The 23,369-nt window shown below is 46.4% G+C and overlaps 1 protein-coding gene across 3 annotated transcripts in view; it reads left to right on the top strand.

Annotated features, from left to right (window-relative positions):
- Positions 1-23,369, top strand: part of LOC116948648 (arf-GAP with GTPase, ANK repeat and PH domain-containing protein 1-like) — a 76,380-nt gene that overhangs the window by 22,390 nt on the left and 30,621 nt on the right. For 2 of the 3 annotated variants that reach the window (XM_076071683.1, XM_076071684.1), the window contains exons 5-13: positions 1,128-1,269; positions 2,195-2,329; positions 7,399-7,526; positions 7,746-7,777; positions 7,917-8,088; positions 8,582-8,668; positions 11,428-11,532; positions 21,508-21,733; positions 22,532-22,663. In XM_076071683.1, the coding sequence (XP_075927798.1) occupies positions 1,128-1,269; positions 2,195-2,329; positions 7,399-7,526; positions 7,746-7,777; positions 7,917-8,088; positions 8,582-8,668; positions 11,428-11,532; positions 21,508-21,733; positions 22,532-22,663 (1,159 nt within the window). Of the gene's footprint in view, positions 1-1,127; positions 1,270-2,194; positions 2,330-7,398; positions 7,527-7,745; positions 7,778-7,890; positions 8,089-8,581; positions 8,669-11,427; positions 11,533-21,507; positions 21,734-22,531; positions 22,664-23,369 lie in introns of all 3 variants that reach the window. The other variant, XM_032965543.2, reaches the window with a different exon arrangement.

Genomic DNA, 23,369 nt, shown 5'->3' with positions numbered 1-23,369 from the left:
GCAGCTGGGGGGGAGAGAGAGGTGGGGGTTGGGGGGTGGGCAGCTGGGGGGGGGAGAGGTGGGGGTTGGGGGTTGGGGGGTGGGGCAGGTGGGGGGAGAGAGGTGGGGGTTGGGGGGTGGGGCAGGTGGGGGGAGAGAGAGGTGGGGGTTGGGGGGTGGGGCAGCTGGGAGAGAGAGGTGGGGGTTGGGGGGTGGGGCAGCTGGGGGGAGAGAGGTGGGGGTTGGGGGTTGGGGGGTGGGGCAGCTGGGGGGGAGAGAGAGGTGGGGGTTGGGGGTTGGGGGGTGGGGCAGGTGGGGGGAGAGAGAGGTGGGGGTTGGGGGGTGGGGCAGGTGGGGGGAGAGAGAGGTGGGGGTTGGGGGGTGGGGCAGCTGGGGGGAGAGAGAGGTGGGGGTTGGGGGGTGGGGCAGCTGAGGGGAGAGAGGTGGGGGGGGCGAGACAACGGCGTTACCGTAGTGCCGCTATTATCTGCGCAGTGCGCAATCTACCAGTGCTAAAACTGTACTTACCGTACTTATCTACCAGTTATGTGTTATTTATTTATTGGATATTTACTTTTGTTACTTATTTAGTGTTTTGAGTTCACTCGTTTCCGGTTAGTTTGTTTTCTTTGTGCACGTTATGATTTTAATGTTAACAATTGATAGTGGAATGTATTACAAATGTAAACTTCGTATTAATATGATGGAATTAAGCTGCGGTAACGACGTTAAAGATATGAATGCATGTGGGGTATATGGAGGTGCGGGCTATCTGAAATCTGTTTTCCACAAAACGATATTCTTGCGGGGTTTATGCGTCTGCGGGTTATATGCGTATGCGGGCTATATGCGGGAAAATACGGTAGTTAACATCTCTCTACCATGGCGCCCATGTCTGATGATGCTGATCATTGATGATGATTAACATAAACAGCACTTGATCCAATAGTTAGCATGTCTAATCTTTCTCTTTGTGCGTGCGTCATCATCACGATCCATGGGCAGAGAGCCCTGTAGCTGTCCACTGCACGTTTCGTCATTTGTTCCCACTTTCATCTGTTTGGTGCCAATATGCTCAAGTAGTGCACATCTTTCTGCGTGCGTGCGTGCATGCGTGTGTGCGCGTGTATGTTTTTACGTGCATGTAGTTTGCAGCATGGATGGACGCAGTGGTGTTTGTGTTCAGCCTCGAGGATGAGATCAGCTTCCAGACGGTCTACAACTACTACTCGCGGCTCTCTGCGTCACGCAACATGGCCGATATGCCCATCGTGCTGGTTGGGACGCAGGGTGAGCTTGGACCTCTCGCGCAAAACGGAACGGTTAACCGATCGTAGCACTTTGCTGCAAATGACGAGAAACTCGTGGGGACGGAAAATTTACCAAGTAGTAGGTAAACGCTTGCTCGTGCCAATGCTGGCGGAAGGCCCTCCACTCGAGGGAAGATCTGGAGAGGCCCTTTGAAGTGGGTATTTGATCGAAATACATGAGGTGGTGGTGCTCAGATCTGCTTATAGCCCTGGACGGGTGGCAGATATTCTACATTCCTATGCCTAGAGCTAGTCATTCTATGATTACGTGGTAAAAACATAACGCGTATGCGCACATACCATTTAATAGGCATGCAAAGGTACGTTGATAAAAATATTTTCTCATGCACACTGTAAATGCAAGTTTGTTAAATAAATGACCGATTATAAGTTGCACTTAAAAAAAATGAACTAGCAGCCCCGCCTGTCCTCTGGACTTGACCTTCCGTCCGTGCCTCCCGCCAGCGATACTTTTTTAAATGGTATAGTATGAAGTTGGGGGTGTGTATTTTAATCCAGTTGGCGTGTGTGTGACCAGAATCTAATAACTTTGTAATGCAATCTTAATCGTCATTTACGAAATTCCACATCGAATGCATCTTGTCGTCTCGTCACAATGTGGACATTCAAATACATTTCCTATAATCTTTTATATACATAAACCAATTTCTTAAAAAAAAATGCCTTTCATGCTTAGTTTGTTGTCCTTCCCCCGGTGGTGCGAAAGAAGCTGAACATGCATACATGGAGAATGCGGTGCTTACATTGTTGCGCATGCTCCATGCGTAGCGATGATGCGGATGTTCGAGTTGTCTGTATTATCTCACCGTCGCGTCGTCCCCGTCGTCTTGGCCATGACGACGACGACGACGACCTCCACCCCGTCGTCATTTTCGGCGGAGAAGATGCCATCTGCGCCGCGAATCCGCGCGTCATCGACGACGCGCGGGCACGCAAGCTGTCCGGCGACCTCAAGCGCTGCACCTACTATGAGACGTGCGCCACCTACGGACTCAACGTGGAGCGCGTCTTCCAGGACGGTACTCGCCGCGACGCGCCACCACTCGCCCGCAGAGCGGTTGGGTGGTTGGGCCGGGGGGTGGGGCGGAGGGGGTGCTCCTTAAACTCAAGTCCTACTTCCTGGGGGAGGCGGAGAGGCGGTGGGAGGGTGATTTTGTGCGATTTGTCAACCACCGGGGGTGTGCGTCGCGTGTTGCCGCTCGATTTGCACGCGGTCAGGAAAAGGTCGCAGCGTGGTGGGTCACGAGGACTGGAGCGTCTGGTCATTGATGGATCAGAAGGTCTTTCGTTTCTTTAAGCGAAATTCTGATTCAGTATGGCTCATCCCTTTGTTTTTTATTTGAACAAATAATGATGAATTCGTTTAATGTCCTCAAATGCTCCGCAATCACTGTGTTATTTCGATGCGAGAAGAGTATTTGAAATGAATCATTTCAATACTGCCAAGTTACCGGCTGAATCTGGTAACGATGGCAATTTTTGTGCGACCAAAAAGTTACAACTTGGGGTTGTGAGATTCTCTATTGTGTTTCCTGTTAGCATAGTTGTGCCACTTGTCCTGTCATGGTACATGCATCGTTGTGTTTTTTTTTATTTTGTCGAGCTTACAGGTAGTAAACATCACATCCATCATGGCTTTGTCTAACACGATCATGTCCCCAGAAAGCAGCAAATCTACATTTTTTTGTTATCTCCTCTCTGATAAAGCGCAATAACAGGAAGTCTCCGTGGGGGGAAAGTTATAGAAGCAATGAAGCTTAACTATTGCCTTGGCACGAAGTCATTCTACGATCAAGTTTCAAGTTTTATATAATTTAGCCAGGTAAGAACCAAAGAGACCGGGATAGTTTCAGTCACAAGAGGGGACCTGGATCACCAAATTGACAGAAGCGAAACTATTAAAATAAAGAACAACGATGAAGCAGGTCGGAATTAGGTCAAAGACAACTGTGTCACGTGAGAGATCGTCACATGCGTACGAATGACTAAAGGACGAAGTTGTCCGTCATTACAAAATTCCGCCTTTTTGTCTGTGAGATCATGGACGAAAGCAGTCGCTGATGGTATGAGTGAGACGGGGAGCCTTTTGCATTGCTCCTGGGCTCGTGCCTACGATGAATCACGGGGGGGGGGGGGTTATTAAAGAGAAAGAGATCTTTCTTCAACCTGCTTTCTAGAAAGGGACTCTTTTATATTTCTTTGCCCAGGGGGGAGGGGGGGTTGGGGGGTTGTCAAATGCAAACACCCAGATCCGGTTATCATCTTAAAAAGGATCTTTATTTAATTTTAGTTTTGCCTGATGCGCGTGTGCAAAAAAAGTAATGTGTTCCTCCTCCGAGTGCGCTGAAAACATGACAACACATACATACATTGTGCTGAGGATTGTTTTTGTAAAGGCATTCGGATTACAAGTTATGGGTAGCGCAGCCTGCAAAATAATTTCCGCCTTGCAGAGCGGAATCGGTTGCGTAGCCACGACTTGAATTTTCACGGAATATATCCTGAATCGCTGGCTCGCCCGAAGGTGGCACGTGACTAGTATTCATAGTGATAACAAGATGTATAATGGATGTGGTGTGAAATTAAGCCTTGAGTGTGCAGGTGGTGCAACTGCATCATGTTACACGGATTGGGGGGGGGGGGGGCGGGCAGGTATCAGGCTATGGAAGAGGTGGGGGGGGGGGGGCGGTTTTCAGTTCATTCCTTGCACCACCCCCCACGCCAATTACACTAGGCTGCTGGATAAAATATTTTTTGATATTTTCATAAAACCTCCCTCCGTTGAAAACATTGCTGCCACTGTGGTGTAACGGTGAGCGCACTGGACTTGCAATCTATAAGTCGCCGGTTTGATCCAATCTCCCGGCGTGGCGGTTGAAACGAGAGTGCAAGTTTCCTAAATCCCCTGCTGTCTCTCTCCGAAATTTTTTTTTACTACAATTTTTTTTAGAACTGCTTTTAGTTTTAGTTTGTTGCCCTTTCTGCGCACCTCCCAATTAGCATGGTTGGCAACGTACGGTGATTTATTTATTTCTATTTTTTACATGTTTTATCTTCTATATTTATTCATTATTTATTTTTTCACCTACGCGACTTTACCGAAAGAACCAAAGAGTAAGTTCAACATACATAGAGCAGTGTGAATGGGTGCACCGCAGTAAGTAAACCGTGTGTGGTGGGTCGAAGTGTGGGTACCATTTTCACTTGCAAAACATCTGACCGGTGTGGAAGAGCATGCTAAAAACACCCTTTAGAGGAGCTGTCCTCGACCCCTATCTATTGGAGGCTTTCGAGCAGCATTGGCATTGAGCGATTAATTGCAGGGCTGTACCTTTACCTTTTCGCCCTCGCCTCCGTTTAACGGAAAGGATAATTATGAGTTTTGATGGTGACTGCACACCGATGTAGGCTTCGTGCATCTGTGTGGTTTTGGTGCTGAGCCTCGAAAAAACGACAACGATATTCTACAGGATGACCCTCCACGGGGAGCCTGGTAATTAAGACGAGCCTCGTTAGAGCGATTAAATCCTGTGCCTGTCACGTTCTGGCTTGTCACCGTTAGCTGGGGTGAGCTGCCAAGCGACCCTTGTGAACTGCGAATAACGCGGAGCGCCGCGGCGGTAAAAATGCCGGCAGAGATTTTTTTTCTTTCCCCAATTAAAGCGCTATCGTCCCGACGTCAAGTTCGATTTCGCAAAACATAGGTGGAAAGCTAATACCTTTCTGCACTTCAGTTGTTCTTCGCTATTTTTAGAATCTGTATTTTGCGAAGGGGAAAAAGAAGAGTTATTATTATGCAACCCCAGTAATTATATCCATCGGTGAATACTGGTTTTCCTCGCTTTATGCGGGTTCTGTTTGTGCGATTTCGCATATGTGGGGCTAACCTCCCTCTGATTAGCACGATTGGCTACATACGGTGTGAATGAAGTTCAACATATATACATTTTTACCCAAAAGTCATGATATGCTGTTTTAATTCACACATGCGGCCTTACCCTGTAAAATATAATTCATGCAGTCGGTCATGGGGGTTGAACCATACTTCGCCGTGCTAGTCAGTGCAGGTTGTTGAACGGTGAGATCATAAACAGTTCAGACATCACGAACCACCTTTCCGCCAAATTTAAATACATTCAAATCTGGATTTAAGTACACCTGGAGTACAAGTACATATGTGTGTATGTGGTTGTATCAGAAGTTTACAATTGCCCTCCCCACACCAATGTAATATTAGGATGTGTTGCTAATATCAGAACTGTGCTTGTTTAAGGCACACTTATATCCATCTTCTACTGCATCTCAAAGGTTTATTTACGCACGCATAACAATTTTATTTTGCAGGTGAGGTCGTGAAGCGGTGCCGTCTGGGTTAAAGAGGTTTTAAATTAACGTCACTCGATGGGGCTGCTGTAGTTAGTGGCGTCTGGGAACCATCGCCTTTGTTAATAATGCGTTTTTGATTTAAAATAAAAGTCGTACATTTTACACTCAGCGGAATGAATAATTGCGTTGGAGGATTGTGTTCCTTTGATTCGGCAGAAATAAGGAAGCCATGGCAAGGTGTGGTGGCGGTGCAGCAAAATCCATTCATGTACCCTCTGCTTCTTTGCTCCCTTGTCTATGCTCCTTCATTAACCCACCAGTGGCCAGCGTGGTATGTTGTGCTCAAATATGCCCACACGACACGCACAGCGTAGCGATGAGGCCCTCATCCAGCACTGGTTGTACAAAAGGGCTGTACGAACGCAATTATAATTTTTCGATTTAAAGCTTTCGTGACTGCAAGGATTCATCTTCTTTGGTTCTTTCGGTAAGTCACGTAGAATGAGAATAAAATAATAAATTGATAAAATAAAATAACACAATAATATTCTCACGACGTTTCGGCCACAACACAAGCGGCCTTCATCAGGTGAAGGGACGAGACTGTCTGGTAGGACAGCGCTGTCCTACCAGACAGTCTCGTTGTGGCCGAAACGTCGTGAGAATATTATTGTGTTATTTTATTTTATCAATTTATTATTTTATTCTCATTCTACGTGACTTTACCGAAAGAACCAAAGAAGAAAAAGCAATTATAATTTTTAAAAAAAAATCTCATCCACCTGCAACAGTTTTCTAGCCGTGCTATCGATGCCCGGCTTCATGTTAGCTACGCTTCAGATCTTGTAACACGTCGGTAATCCCTCTGCCAATGTTTCGCCATCGTGTGTGTTACCCGCCATGATTACGGACCTTTAGTCAGTTTGACAGCTTGTCAGGTTTGACAAGTTCTCGTGTGTACGTGTGTGTGTATGTATGTGTGTATGTAGCCACGGTGTGGGGAGCGGTAGCGTAGCTTGCGCTATGAACCTGGCGACCCGAGTTCGATTCCCGCTCTTGGCCAACACTATTGATGATTATCTGAACTGGTCCTGGGCCTCCCCTAGGCCGACTCAGCCTCAAATCAGTACCTGGTGTAAACATCGCCACTGAGGAGACAAAGGCGTCCGAGCGTGGTGCTGACCACCCACCCCCTCGTGTGCTGTTCTGGCCTTCATCGGTGCTCACTAACAGCACTTGCCCCAACAGTCTGTTAAGGCTATACGGGGGATCTTTGTCTTTGTCGCCAGAGTGTCGTGATGTTATCTTCCTCACTTGGTATGCAGGAGGTTTAGGGGTTCGATCCTGACCCTGACGCCTGTATATTTGGATCTTGCATGTTGTCCCCGTGGTCGCGTGGATTATTTATCTCTGGTTCCTTCCACATTTGGATACATTCATTTAGGGGATTTGGCTGCTGTAAATTTACGAATGATAAGCCACTTCGTTAAGCTGTCATTTGTGGCCAGGTTGCTTCCGAAAAATAAGCTAATAGCCTTTACCTGGTAAAATAAAATTGTTTAGTTTTATCTGTGTGTTTTAGTAATTTGCTTACCTTTCCTATACCTTCCACTCCCATCGTGTTTTTGTATTGTTTGTTGTTGTAACGTCCTGACCCCGTGCCCCCACTGAACATCGCAAAAACGAGCTTCACAGCTTATCGGATTCTTCCAGCATAAATAAACATTCTGCGTCTGTGTGTGTGCGTGCGTGCTCGCCACAGTCGCTCAGAAAGTGGTGGCGATGCGCAAGAAGTCCCAGCTCTCCGTCGGCCCGTGCCGCTCGCTGCCCAGCTCCCCCAGCCACATCCTGGTGCATTCCGCCTCCACCCCCTCCGCTGCCGTTGGCCAGGTGAGGAAACGCGGGGCCCCCGCACGGCGATCCCATGGAGGTCACACGTCGTCGGAGACTGCTACGCGTTGTTTTCACTTTCGTGCTGTACAGCTCTGTAATTTATGTTCTGGTTATCCTGACTGTAAACGTACGTAAACAGAAGGCAGACTGGTGACGTGCACGTACATCATCGGAACGAGAAAGGGTTAATGGTGTGTGCGTGTGTGTAAATTCTAGGTGGTTGGTGGTGGTGGTGGTGGAGGTGGAGGGAGGCAGCATTGCGAGCGAGACTCTGAGCGAAGGCTCGTCTTCCGTAGACGAAGACGTACATCATCCAAACGGGAAAGAGTGAATGTTGTGTGCGTGTGTGTGTAAACTCTAGGTGGTTGGTGGTGGTGGTGGTGGAGGAGGAGGCAGCATTGCGAGCGAGACTCTGAGCGAAGGCTCCTCTTCTGTCCCGTCGACGCCCGGCGGAGGGCCTCGTGACGCCACCAAATCCCGAGAGGGCCCGGTCCCGCCATTGTCGGCCACTCCTACCCCCGTGCACAAACCCTCGCGTTGGCGGTCAAACATCTTCGCCGTAAGTCACGTGGACGAGCAGGAGCGCGTTTGAGGCTTGTCGTAGTAGACGTTTGTGGCTTGAGCCACTGGTTTCCCTGAGATGAGGGGATAATTAATTGGTTGTAGGAGGAAACCCACTCGTGTGAGTAGGAAAACTCAAAGCTCTGCACAGGTGGAATGGTAGAATCCATTGTTGTATGCCATTTCCTGTCCACGTCGTAGCACAAGTCTACAACACCCAGCATTCCCAAGCAGGTCTCCCTTTCAAATCCTAACCAAGTTCTTAACCCTGTTGAGCTTTTGGAGATCTGGTGAAATCTGGCCAATTCAACGACAGGTGGATGGACAGTTTCTCACAGTGGCAGAGCATCGTATTGATGATAGAAACGTACGTGCGATATCGTTCACGCCATTTGTATGTGCCCGTGGTAAATTATGATGTCGAGTGAAACCCTGAAGTCAAGATGTTGAGCTTTTTTTTCCTCTTTTTCTCTCTTCTTTGCTGTTTGAAGTCGCGGAAAGGCAGCGACTCGGACAAGAAAAGCCTGGACGGGAAATCGGACAGCATCGGGAGTGGCCGAGAGATCCCCATTAAACAGGTAAAGCAGGAGCAGATAAGGGCACAATGAGGCCCGGTTCATTTGATTAATCAAAAAGGTCGTAAGAGGTTTTATTTGTCATGTAATATCACCCCACCCTCCCCCCCCCCTTACTTAAGCTAGGTATAAAAGCATTGTACGAACAAGTTTTAAGATAACACGCACTTAAGGAGATAGCAGTGAGGAAATAGCGAGTCCCGCATTCCCTTCTAAACACACGTAGATGCGGAGTGCACCGGACAGCGGCCGAAAACGCATTCCAGGCCCGAGGAGCAAATGTTTTAATGATCGATGCACAGCTAGCAATTGTAACGGGCTGCTTTTTGCGTGCTTGATGCTGGTGAGAACTTGCGGAATACTGGAATGAGGAACACGTGGATTAGGGAAACATGCACACGTTCGATGTTTCATATTGACTTGAGAAAATGAAGTAGCCAGCCATCAAACAAAGATGGTCACTGCATCGCGCGTTTTCAGACGTGCTTCTTTCCGATATTAGGAAGCCAACGGAGCTATGCACGTTGAAATCTTAGATTGAAAACTCATCCCTTGAGAATTGCTTTTTGTGTTCAGTTGTCTTTCCCGCACACCTCCGATGAGCACAGTTGGCTACGTATGGTGCGAAATAAGTTCAGCATACATAAAAGGGATGATGTCAGGTGGTCAACAAACAGTCGAGTGGCAGCAAAATGAGGAAAGACGCCCAAGAGAGTATGTGTACCACGGAGATGGAACAATGAAATCTGCTCGTGTGTGACAGCCGCATGGATTGCTGCATCGCAATGCCGAGAGATGACAGCAGCTTGGTGAGATCATCACGATGATGATGGTTAATGAAGGAAAAAGTTATTTTTAAATGAAGAAGAGAGGTCTAGAATACTGCAGACCAGTGGCGACGTTATCAATGAAGAAACTTCACAGGAGAAATTTGGCAGCAGAGGCCGATCCAGAAACTTGCCAAGGGGGCACAGTCCTGAAATGTCAAGTTTTATACGTCGAGCCCTTATAAAGTATAATAAGACAATGTATATTTTTGTTATCGTGAATATAATAAAATACCCAAAAATGTTTTTGGGGTCTTAAAAGGCGGGCGATCACGCGTCCCCTCTCCCCCACATAGCATCTGCTTAGTCGTGTTGCAGAAAGGAAGAGGAAACCGGTTTCAACCTTCAATGTCTCGTCAGCAGTGTCAGTGGTCGTTCTCAGTGTCGGGGGCCCGCGCTTTTGTCGTGTGGCATGAATTGGATGTGGAATTGCGAAGACAAAACCTCTGCCACGCCTCTCCAAATCCCCACAGCCTCCTGCAATTTCCATCCTGCCTTACTTTGAAAGCTTTGCGTCGGGCACACGGAGCACTTGACTGATCTCCTGTTATTAATGCATTACAGTATCAGTATAATTACTACTACTATTTTTTGCTCTCGCTTTATATGTCTGACTGGCGCTCTCTCCGACGAGTGATGATCATTATTAATCACCTCGGCACTGCCTTGGGATGCTTTCCTCAGACTAATTGCCCACATTTTGTCAAGATAATGGCGGTCAACGATGGTACAAACTGAGAGGCGAAGAGATCGCGGGATTGGTCGGGGGGGGGGGGGCGTGTTGCAAGGACGCACGGATGGGTTGAGTGGCACTAGGGCGGGACATTTTATCGATGTCTGTCCGGCACAGATGGGTTCGTTGACTTTGACGGGTCGCACATTTTCCTTGTCGTTTTTTCCTGCTTAAAAGTTTTCACGTGGCATCTTGCCGTGGAGTAACGGTGAAGCGCACCGGGCTTGCGATCCGGATGCCACCGGTTCAATTTGATCCCCTGGCACGGCAGTTGAAACAATGTCCAGTCAGCGGTATCAATGGGTACAGCCACAGTCGATCGGCAGGTTGCGCGTGGTGAGATAAAGTGTGGGTACTCCCACCTCTACCAATATGTCTGGGCGGTGTAGGTGAATAGACCAAAATGCCCTTTATTGGGACTTATTTAGAGCTCCATCTAGTGGAGGCATTTCCGCCAGCAGTGGATTGAGACGGTCATTTTCAGGTTCGCACCTGCACCTCGTTTACAGTGTGCTTGGCTCAGTGAGAAGGTTTTAACTGGTAATCTTGCTACTGTGAGTCAAATGGTTTACCTACAGTGCCACTCGTTGAGATAGAATCACGCTGTCTTTTTTTCAAGAAATTCTCTGTACAATAAAATTATCTTGTCAAGTGCAATACAGTCGGGAGGTATTGAACGCATAAATGCGATCCTCAACATGTGGCACAAACAAATGTGGGAAATTCACATCAACAAGGGGGCTTGGGGAAAAGGTAGGAGTGAAATAAGTTATTTGTCAGTAAACTTTGTTTCCCTCATCTGGTCCATACACATAGGGGGCAGAACTGGTTGACCCACCCTGTCGGACGACAATGAAATAAACGGGAGGGACTATTTTTTGAAAGTTTACTTTCGAACCGGACAAAGCTATTTTAATTGCCGAATCTACGTATCCTTGCATTAACTGTTGTTTTCACTGGGAGGAGTTGATCGGTGTGAAGAATGGAGGTGCTCCATAGATATTTGACAGTCCGTCCGTCATAGACAGTGGAGGAATTTAAATGTCCTTGACCTGCACCTGTACAGGTCTGGACACTTGTGTTTTTGTTGCTTTCGTTCATTCACTCAACCTCTCTACCTTCCTGCCCTTGTAAAATCCCATATCCACCATTGCCCCACCGCCCCCCCCACCCCCCCCCCCCGTTATCCCTTGTTCCCACAGGGTGTTCTGCTGAAGAGGAGCGGCAAGTCGCTCAATAAGGAGTGGAAAAAGAAATACGTGACTCTGTGTGATAATGGAACGCTCACCTACCACCCAAGCCTGCACGTGAGTTGTCGTCCGTTTCGAGATCTGTCGGTCATTGCGCGTGGCTACTTGCGTCCGGGCGGATAGTGGTCGAAGGGGCGGCTGCTATCGACAAACAGGTTATCTCCGATTAGCGATTAGCACGGTTGGCTACGTACAGTGCGAAAATTTCAACATACATGCTGCGCTTAGACTAACACTACCCATAGACTCAACACTGCCCATAGACTAACACTACCCAGACTCAACACTGCCCATAGACTCAACACTGCACTTCCTTTAAGCACGGTTGGCTACATACGTTGCGAAAGAGGTTCAACATACATATTGACCCATAGACTAACACTACCCATACTCAACACTGCCCATAGACTCAACACTGCACCTCCGATTAGCACGGCTGGCTATGTACGGTGCGAAAAAGTTAAACATACATACGTACGTCATGGGCGGCTGCGAGGCTGTGCGGCAGGCGGCGGAGGGGAGTACGGCAGATCCTTAGTGGCGCTGCGCTTCTATGCCACCACGTCTATATGCTCCCCCGCCTTCACCAACCCACAATGCCCAGGGCGGTGAAATACGGCCAGATAATCCCCATGTCTTGTACAGCATGGGGGAGGGGCGGGGGGGGAGGAGGAGCCCTTATTTGGCATCAATGTGGTGAGGTATGGTCAGGTTATATCCCCCACCACCTGGATGACGTGTGGAGGGCCTCATCCAGCAGTCGATCGACAAGAAGAGCTGTACATGTGCTCGGAGATATTGGCTCTGTCCATTATTCTCAAATTATTATTTATTTACCCAGGAGACCCACGCTGAGTTTGAAGGCCCCTTTTCAGGAGGGTCCTGCATTGGGACGTTTGGCCAGCATTCTAAGCGGCTGGTTCGTGTACCTGTTCTCTCGCGAATCGATTACTGCAATGCCTCACTGGTTGGTGTTTCAAATAAGGTCCTTGGTAGACGAAAAATTGTTCAGAATGCGGCAGTTGGGGTGCTCACCCGAACCCCATTGCGTGACCATATTTCTCCTGTTCTCTTATCATTACGAGTTTCAGAGCCTTCTACTCGTTTTTAAAGCCTTGCATGGGCTGGCACCACCATATATTCACGAGTTAATTCATCCGTATACCCCCCTCAAGGTCGTTAAGACCTGCAGACTCCGCCCTTTTGTGCTTACCTCGATCTGGGCTGCGTTCTTGGGGAGAGGGTGCATTTGCTGTGTCTGCGCCACGGTTGTGGAATTCCCTACCATTGGAAATTCTTTATTCCGACAATGTTGATGCTTTTAAGTCTCGTCTTAAAAACACATCTTCTTGAGTCAGTTCATACTATTCAGCTGCTCCGTCTCTCTTGGCCTTTCCTTGTCCTTATTCTAACAAAGCGCCTTGAGACATTCGTGGAAGGCGCCATACAAATAAATGTAAATTATTAATGTCTGTGTTTTTTTAGCTATGGGAGGAAACCAGAGAATCCAGAGGAAACCCATGCAGATCAGAGGGAGAGCATACAAATTTCCCACACAGAAAGGCACCTGAGATGGGAATCCAACCCAGGACCTTGTGGCTGTGAGACACAAGTGCCACCACTGTGCCACCCTGCTGCCCTACTGAAGAATCCAACTCTCCTGTCTGTCTCCCTCTGATATAGTCTCCAAAGTATATGCCCTCCCTGGTGACCTGGAATGTATGAATACCCACGTGTTTCCTCCATTCTTTTCTCTGCGCCTCCACTATAAGGTCACACTCTAAAGGATTCGTGGAACTTTTTTTCAGCAACATTTTAATTATCAAGCGTGAAATTGAACGGTTGCAATTGCGTGTGTGTGTCTGTACTCGTGTATGCGTGTGTGTGTGTCTCTGTACTCGTGTGTGTGTGTGTGTGCGCTTGATAGCAGCACTTGCCCCAACAGTCTGGTAAGGCTATGCGGGGAATTTTTGTCTTTGTGTGTTTGTGTGCTTGCGTGTGTGTTTCTGTGATGTATGTGTTATTGTGTGTCTTTGTGTGGCGAGTGAGACAGTGGTTAGTGCACTGCGCTGTCAATTGTTGTAGTCTAATTCTGTGTTCCCACGTCTACGCTCGCCACCGAAACCAACACGCACCGACCAGCGTGGGTTGAGACTGGAGAACGCTGGAATGGGCGACCACCATACATCACATGTTTTTATAGGTACAGGGCTACATTGCCAGCAGAGAGGGCAGTGTAGCAAAAAGCCATTGAACTGTAATACGCTTCGACGTCTTTGCTCTATGCCTTGACTACATCCATCCTAATGAGCATGGTGAAGTATGGGCAAACAATCCCCACCACCCACACAGCATGCGCGTTGATCCACCAGTGGATTGACAACAGGGCAGGCTCTATGTGAATCAATTAAAAACACAGTTGTGGTGTTTTTGCAATCACGATGTTCAATCCGTGCACTGCTGGATGCGCGAACCCCTGTGCTTTCTAGTGATCCCCACGCCACATAAATTGCTTTTGAAAGCGTGCCAAATCATTATTCCATCCAGAAACATATTCTGCTGCCGCTGCGTTTGGCCATAACTAGGGCCGTTGTGTGAATCTTGTAATTCAGCGCCTCGTACTTGTCTGGCTGTGTTAGAAGTTGGCATAAGCCAGCCCGGTTGACCTGATGATAACCACTCAGCTAACTCGCTCGCTCGATAACTAAACCCACTGCAGCAATTCCTCTCATCCCAAATATATCGCCTCTTCATCCCAGAATCAGAATATTTATTTTACACTGGAGGAATCTGATGAGCTGTAAAGCTATTTTTCACAGATGTCTAGTAGGGGCACAGAGCTACAACAACAAACACTACAAAAACCAGGAAGGAGTGCAAAGTGTAGGAAAGGTAAACAGATATTTTCAAATAAAATGAACAATGTTTATTGTACCAGGTAAAGCCCACCGAGCTTATTTTCCAGACGCGACCTTGCAACAAATGATAGCTCAGTGAAAGTGGCTTATCACGTGGGCATTTATAGCAGCCAAAAACTGGAGGATCTGTAGAAAAATCCATGCGACTCTGAGGAGAACATGCAGCCTCCATATATACAGGCGGCAGGGTCGGGATCGAATCCACAACCTCCTGTATGCCAGGTCGAGGTAGTTAAGATCTCTCCACCATGGCACCACCGTTGGCGCCATGGTGGACAGATGGAAGGTGGGTGGGGGGTTTAAGTAACTTGACCATTGTTTTAATTACTGCACAGGGAGATTTAAATTGTAACATCTGGATTACAAGTCCAGTGTCATAACCATGACATCGTGGCACCATCCGCCTGTTTACATATATTGCTGTATACCGTAGCAATACAATTTGTAACTGTATCGCACTGTCTGTATGCCACCGCATCTCAGGACCGTGTCCAGATAGAGTGGGTGTATTTATTTCGTCCCACTCTGGTGGACCGCTATTATTTGTTGGCATTTCATTCCCAGTTCATTTGGCTCAAAAGCCGTTGGTGAAGTCGGAAGTCCTCTCCATCCATAGATGCGTCGCCTATGCCATGTGATAGCCTAGCAGTGGAAAATATGACTACTTCGGCAATAATACTCGGTTTTGATTTAAAGCGTTCGTGACTGCAAGGATTCATAGTAAAGGTTTTTGGGTTAGATCGCGTTATTTATAAATGTGTCGTAACCCTCCACCACCCGACACGGCCAATCAGCAAAAAAAGTGTCACGTTGACAAAAGACAAATAATTCACTACTTTAGCCCACCGGTGTGTTGAAGAGTGAATCCACAATATTTACAGTTTGAGTACGACGTTTCGCTGGTAAATACATCCAGCATCATCGGGCAATTCGCCAGAATGGTAAAGCCCTCGCTTGCTCCCGGTTTTATATAGAGCAGCAGGGTGACGTCATCATTTAACTCTTATCAGGTGCAGTGATTAGAAGCGGATGGGGGGGGGGGTATTGTAATTCTATAATCGATTAGTAATCAGTCAATGGTTATGATTAGTAATGAGTTGTAGATTAGTAATTAGTTGTAATGTGTGTTAGTGATTATATGCTATGTTAGTAATCCGTTAATTAGTATGTGTTTCCCCTCTAAGGAATTGTAATGTGCATTCATATTCTTAGCTCCCTCGGCAAAGCCACGCCGAAGGGAAACAACAAAACAACAAACATATATATTATATTATTTTATTGCTTCCCCCCAACGCGACTCCACCGAAAGAGCCAAGAACATGAATTACTGCAGTCACGAAAGCTTTAAAAACAAAATGTAATGTGTATTATTTAATAATACGCTTCCAGGCCGCACTAAGCCTGTAGCTGTCAGAGCGATTAAACTTATTCTTATTCCTCTCAATTTCAATGGATTCTCTAATTAGTTTTTGCCAGTAATTAGTTTTACACAACACTGCAACATTGTCAAAATCAATTGAGTGTCCTTGTTGACAAGCATGTTCTGCCACTTACTCCTGATGATATTCTGGTAAGTTTTGATGTGATTTCTCTATTCACTAAGGTTCCAGTGAACGAATCGCTTAAATTACTTGATACACTGGTAAAGAATGCCGGTTTACCAAAAGATATTCCGAAACTTGCTGGCCATTGTTTAAATAACACTTCTTATGGAGAGGGGATTTCTTTAAACAAAAGGAAGGAGCTCTCCTTTATCCCCTGCTATAGGAAATTTGTACATGGAAAACTTTGAAATAAGAGCACTTGCCTCGAGCACATTAAAACCATCCATGACTGCAGTAATTCATGTTCTTGGCTCTTTCGGTGGAGTCGCGTTGGGGGGAAGCAATAAAATAATATAATATATATGTTTGTTGTTTTGTTGTTTCCCTTCGGCGTGGCTTTGCCGAGGAAGCTAAGAATATGAATGCACATTACAATTCCTTATAGGGGAAACATACTAATTAACGGATTACTAACATAGCATATAATCACTAACACACATTACAACTAATTACTAATCTACAACTCATTACTAATCATAACCATTGACTGATTACTAATCGATTATAGAATTATAATACCCCCCCCCATCCGCTTCTAATCACTGCACCTGATATGAGTTAAATGATGACGTCACCCTGCTGCTCTATATAAAACCGGGAGCAAGCGAGGGCTTTACCATTCTGGCGAATTGCCCGATGATGCTGGATGTAATTACCAGCGAAACGTCGTACTCAAACTGTATATGTTGTGGATTCACTCTTCAACACACCGGTGGGCTAAAGTAGTGAATTATTTGTCTTTTGTCAACGTGACACTTTTTTTGCTGATTGGCCGTGTCGGGTGGTGGAGGGTTACGACACATTTATAAATAACGCGATCTAACCCAAAAACCTTTATTATGAATAATATTGGTCGCGAAAGCCTACGTGTTAAACTGCAAGGATTCATCTACTTGGTTCTTTCGGTAAAGTCACGTAGAATGAGAATGAAACAATAAAACAAAATGAGACAATAAAATTCTCACGACGTTTCGGCCACAACACAAGTAGCCTTCTTCAGGTGAAGGAACGGAACTGTCGGGACGACAGCGCTTCAATGAACGCTACTAAGATTCGCGAATCTTATTATTCCACGTGACTTTACCGAAAGAACCAAGAAGATAAATACTAGGTTAAGCAGCACTTGGCATTCGAGATGTCGCCATTTCCACGGAAGCTCGCTGTTCACGAATAACAGTAATTTATATTTTTATATTATTACATAAATTGCCTCGTGTAAATTATCTTCAAAACGGTGTCGAATTTGTGACGGGCACAGTTTTTTCCCTGCAGGTTGGTACAGCAAGCGACAGACGAGCAGCAAGGGCGGTCAGAACAGGCGTTAACAATTTCCCCAAGCTCTGTGGGCCTATATTGGGATGTTTGGCCAAACTCTTAAGAACAGACTTTGGTGAACATTCCATTAAAAAAACCATTGTCAAACATATATGGGGGTTGCCTTTGACTACAATCACAAGTGGTTAAAGTTGACCTCTGACTACATTTATGACTTACGGCGAGGTTGAAATTGAAAAGTGTCTCCGCTCTAATCGTACATCAGACGGTCCTCATCGTTTTGTTGTTTTAGTTTTGGTTAAAGAGATGAAGAGGCAAAGGGAGGAAAGCGTTAAAGTGACTTGTGTCTTTATTTGTGTTCATTGACCGAGCTGTCTTGTGATTGCCTCATTTCTGCCGCCCTTAATCAAGGGATTCTGCTCCTGATTACAGCGGTGGCTTGAGCTACATTCAATTAGCCTTTGCAAACATGCTAATTACGGCGTAACGAGTGCTAATTACACCCGGGACAAAGCTAAAGTAGAGCACCCATCCAAACAGATGTGCATTTTTAACCAAATTGTTATTAATTAATTTATGTACTTGCCCTGCCTTTTTTTCCTGCTAGAATAGTAATTCCGTAGATGGCGTGGGCGAGCGAGTATGTGAGTGAATGTTATGCGCAGTGTCAGAGCGGCGAGCAACCTGCACGATGAGCACAAATCCACAAAATTGGTGGCGAGTGATATCTGAATCGGTCCTGGGTATCGGTCCTGTGTGTCCCCCCCATCAACCCCCCCCATCCCCCCCCCCCTTCACCAAACCTGCGCTGACAGGCATGGTGAAGTATTCATATAAGGGCGGTGACGTGGCCATATAGGTGTCGCGCGTTCTCCGCTTGTTGGCGGAGGTTCATGGTTCGAAGCCAGCGGCCGCCCTGGTTATTTTTGTTGTATTTAGTCGGTTGTCTTTCCCCCGCACGTTTGGCTCATCATGCAGTCTGTCCCCAAGGACGATGACCTCTTGCATCGGGAGTCAGTAATCCTTCATCATCTTACGTGGTTGTAGTGTTTGATTCCTGTGAGTTCGCTTGTGAGTAGCCAGACCAGCGTTTGAACGTACTGCATGAAAGAAGTTCAACATGCATACGTACGTATTACTCTAGGTGTGCATTAACTGTTAAACTACACGCGGTCTGCTTCACTCACGGTGGACGTTAATAGAGCCCATGACGTAATTTGCAAGAGTAGGCCACCCTGTGCAGGTGTCATAGTCCAAATTTGCAACTACAACAAAAATGTAAACAATTACATCACCCCTTTACTGTGAAAACTTGACAGGACCCCTCTGGGACAGAGTCATGAGATTCTGGAACGTTTTCCTGGGTAAATAAGAATATTTTTAAATGTATATAATGGTCATGAATGCCCAAAGTTAAAAGTTCTTCGACTGCAGTTCGCTCATCTTGAGCCTGGCATTTGTGTTTCTAATCATTACAATTTATAATGCGTAGAACGTGCTGTCAGTTTCACAAGACCAATTAAATGAGTCAATGAACTATGAAAATGATGGTGTCGTATAATTTCCATGCTGTCAACCACTGAAAAAAAACACATTTAGTAAGTTGTAATTTTGTGGATTTTTTTTGGCTATTTGTTTGCGACTTTCATTGTCGAGTTTGAGTGTTTTTTTTAATTTTCATAAATATTTTGTCAGGAAAGAAAACGCATTTCTTAGATACATAAAACGAGCAACAATAATCACCATATATAACAATATTCTGCAATATGCACGATATTATTGCAGGTTCTTATATCGGGTAGGGATGATGCTGCCACAGTGGCGCAATGGTTAGCAGGCTGGACTTGCAATCTAGAGGCCACCGGTTCGATTTTATTTCCAGGTGCGGTGGTTGAAACAACGTTTGGCACGTTCATTAATCCCCACCTCTCTATGCAACAAGCAGTATTAAATGGGTGATTGGCAGGTTATGTGCGGTGGGGTAAAGTGAGAGTATTCCTTCATCGTTAAAAGACGTCTGGCGAGCAGGGAAGAGTAGGCCAAAAATACCTTCTAGAAAGCACCTTTTTTTGAGCTGCCTTTAGTGGGGGAGGCCCTTCTGCTAACAGTGGTGTGAGCACAGCAATTGCAGTGCTGTGCCTCTACCTTTAAATGATAAGCCACTTCATCACTAGACCTCCTTTGCCAGTACCAAAATATAATAATAGGGTTTTTCCCCTTTTTTCTGGCAACAAATTTTTTTACAAGGATTCATGTCTGCATTAACCACAATACCTGCAGTCAAAATGCAAACAAAAAACATACTATGATAATATATGCATTGTCCTTGAAACTGATTGGTCCACACCAATGGACGGCTTTCTTTTGAGCCTCGACCCAATTTGTGCTCGACCAGATGACGCCAAAAGGCGTACAGCTCAAAGACAATGCACTATCAAAGTAATGAGGGCTCGGGGTGAGCATCTACATCATTAGACCTCCTTTGCCAGTACCAAAATGTAATAATAGGGTTTTTCCCCTTTTTTCTGGCAGGTATTGTGGTTAATGCGGACATGAATCCTTGTAAAAAGATTTCAGTTTTGTTGCCAGAAAAAAGGGGAAAAACCCTATTATTACGATAAGCCACTTCGTTCACGTGATGAGCCAGTTCGTTGAGCTATCATTTGTAGCCAGATCGCTTCTGAAAAAGAAGCAAATAGCTGAGTGGGCTTTACCCGGTAAGGAAAAAAAATAGTGTAGTTCTTTTTCTATATTTTTGTAAGTGATTTGTTTACTTTTCCAATACTTTGCACTCCTATGGAGTACAAAGTATTAATTCCATACACCCATCCATCAAATTCACCATGGAAGTGGAGAAGGATGGTAAGCTACCATTCCTGGATGTTTTGTTTGAGAAGAAACCTGATGGCTCTTTGGGACACTGTCTACAGGAAAGCCACCCACACAGATTCCTATCTGAAACCTGATTCCCACCATCATCCAGCACAGAAGGATTCCCTCATCAAAATACTACACCATAGGGCCCACTGCATTTCTGACCAACACCACCTAGCCAGTGAACTGGAACACGTATACCAGGCCCTTAAGATGAATGGATCTTCGGACCACATTATCCACAAAGCGGTTTCTCCAACCATGGAGAAACAACCCCCTGAGACGCCGATCAAAACCATCACGTTACCATACATAGCAGGCGTTACCAAAAAGATTGCCAAAATCTTAAACAAGCACAAGATCCAGGTCCGATTCAGTACAGTACACAAAATCCGTGATCTAATCCCATCTGTGAAGGATGTCATTCCTGACATGCAATATCCGGGAGTCTACAAACTAAGTTGCTCCTGTGGTGATTGTTACATTGGGGAAACGAAACGGCATGTGTCGGACCGTGTTCGCGAGCACAAGGCAGATCTGAAACACGGCAGGACTAATACCTCTGCCATGGCTGACCATTGCTATAACGCTGTGGGCTCTCATGATATTGTTTTTTTTCCGAGACCAAGGTGCTCTGCAAACCTTCGGGCTACTATCAAAGGTTTGTTCATGAAGCCATCCAGATATATAAACATAGACATAACTTCAACCAAGAAGATGGGTACAAATTAAGCAATCATTGGAAGGATGTTATTAACCAGGTAAAACCTTAACTGCTTGATAGTCTGCCTTCTTATCCGCATCTCCAGTTTCTTCAGCCTCCTACCCCCCAGCCCCGCTCACTTCCCAGCCACGGCATTGTGTTTGTACTCGGTGTTGGAGCTTGCATTTCTCCACTCCCCCTACTCCACACCCTCTACTCCACACCCCCACCCTCTCTATCTCTCATACCTGGCTCCTCCCCCCCCCTCTTACGTATATAGGTATATACGTATATAGCCTCTTGTTACAAGAGGCTATATCAGCAATTGTTTCTCACTGTGGTTGTCCCACCTGATGACGGGCACTTGTGTTGTGCCCGAAACGTCGTGATTTAATTTATATTATTTTATACTTACGTGACTTTACCGAAAGAACCAAGGAGTATAGTTTTTGTATTGTTTGTGTTGTAGCGTTCTGACCTGCCTCTAATGGACATCTGTGAAAAAAGAGCTTTATAGCTCATCGGATTCCTCCTATAGTCTAAATAAAGATCCTGATTCTGAAATTATTATTTCGAATAATATATTTGTGGTATCACCCTGTCGCTGCAGTAGCAGCAGCAAACTTATTATTATAACCGTGTTTTTGTTGGCGGACAGGATTACATGCAGAACGTCCACGGCAAAGTGGTGGACCTGCTGGGCACGACGGTGAAGGTGCCGGGAAAGCGCCCGCCGAGGGCCACCGCCCCCGGCATGTCGGCCTCCGCGTCTGTGACGTCGGGCAGCGCGATGATCGGCGCCGCGGTCGGCTCACCGCTGGTTCCCGGAGCGAGTCCGAAGACCAATGGGCTGAGCAAGGAGCTGAGCGGACTCAACCTCACAGGTGAGTCTGCGTGGCAGTCGTAGTTGTAGTCTTGCTGGAGCCTTGTTTTGCGCCTAGCGGTTGCGATGTGTTCATAAACCCTACATTTAAACCCGAAGGGAAAGCATGGGTGGTACAGTGGATTGTGCACACTATGCTACAAATACAAAGACCTCGGTGGGCATGGCTAGCAGTATATAGATGTATAGATGACATGGTCAGCCGTGGAAGTGACATGGCTAGTGTATTTGGCTGGTGGTGAGAGCAGTTAACAAGGCTAGCAGTGGCAGTGACATGGCTAGAGTGACGTGACTGTTCGCCTTTTCGCGTTCTCTGGTCTGACACTGGTGAAACTAGGCCCTAAAGAAGGCTGTCTCTGGTGTAGACCTATCAGTTTCAAAGACAATGCATATATTATCAGAGCATGTTTTTGTTTGCATGTTCACCACAAGTATGTGTTGTTAATGCAGACACGATTCATTGCAAAAGGTTTCTATTTGGTGTTTGAACATCTTAACACCTGTTTTATTGCCAGAGAGGGTAAAACCTTAGATTTGTTTTCATGGCTAGGGTATTTGACTGGTGGCGAGAGCAGTTGAAAAGGCTAGCGGTGACGTGGCTAGCGGTGGTAAGAGCGACGAGGCCGGCGGATGCAGCCGATGGAGGGGGAGCGTGGGCGGCGTGACTTTGGCGACGTCAGCGTGACCACAACCCCCGGGGTCGCTGGCCCCTGCGCGCGCGCGCGCAAGCACGGCGCTCCAGAGGTCTCGAGATGGCGCGGCTCTGCCGCCGCCGCCGTCGTTGTTGTCGTCTCTCCAGGCCGCGCGCAGCCGCCACACACGCCGCCGCACGCCCACACCCCCGAGCCGCGGCACCAGCGCTCCTGCTCCGTCTCCGGCGGAGACTCCTGGAACGACGCCGTAATTTTCATCAACTCCAGCCTCGGATCCGGTACTGCGATTTCGTTTTTGAGTGGGCGTGTGTGTGTGTGTGTGTTTTTTTGTTCATCTTAGTGTTGTTTAGATGTTAGCTTTTGCCACCAATGTTATTCGTAATAAGGTTAGGTCACGTGAAAATAAATGTGTTTGTTAAACCCGCCAACACCCGACACAGCCAATTAGTAAGGTTTGTCACGTAAACAAAACGTGCAAAATGTTGTGGGTTTACTCTCCAACACACCAGTGTGTTGAAGTAGCAACTAATCAGCAACCATGATCAAAATAAATGAGTGGTATGCTCCTGTAATTGTGTAAATAATTATCGTTGTGTTAGAATTATACATCTAATGATTAACTAATTTCCCCCCCACCCTAGTTAACAATCCGATAAATTGTCACAATTCAGGGTTGTGATTTGATTTTAAGAATCCGTCTCTCTCTCATTTGATGTAATTTGTATTTTTTTCCATGTATGTATGTTGAACTTCTTTTGCACCGTACGTAGCCAACCTTGCTAATCGTAGGTGCGGGAAATCATTTTTAATTGCATGTGTTGTGAAAATGTCACTTCATTAGCCTACACGTAACATTACCATATATTTTGCATGCAGTTTGCATGAATTTGTACACAATTCATGAGACGTTTATCGCAAGTGTAAGGCTCGGTTTTAATTTACAGATGAATGTATCGCTGCGTGCCGATTGAACGCTGTAATGCG

This window comes from Petromyzon marinus, chromosome 34, assembly GCF_048934315.1.
Source record: "Petromyzon marinus isolate PM22_M1 ecotype Great Lakes invasive population chromosome 34, UKy_Petmar_22M1.pri1.0, whole genome shotgun sequence".
NCBI classification, from domain to species: Eukaryota; Metazoa; Chordata; class Hyperoartia; order Petromyzontiformes; family Petromyzontidae; genus Petromyzon; species Petromyzon marinus.
Note: the sequence above shows the minus strand (reverse complement) of the source record. Positions and strands in the feature narration are given on the sequence as shown.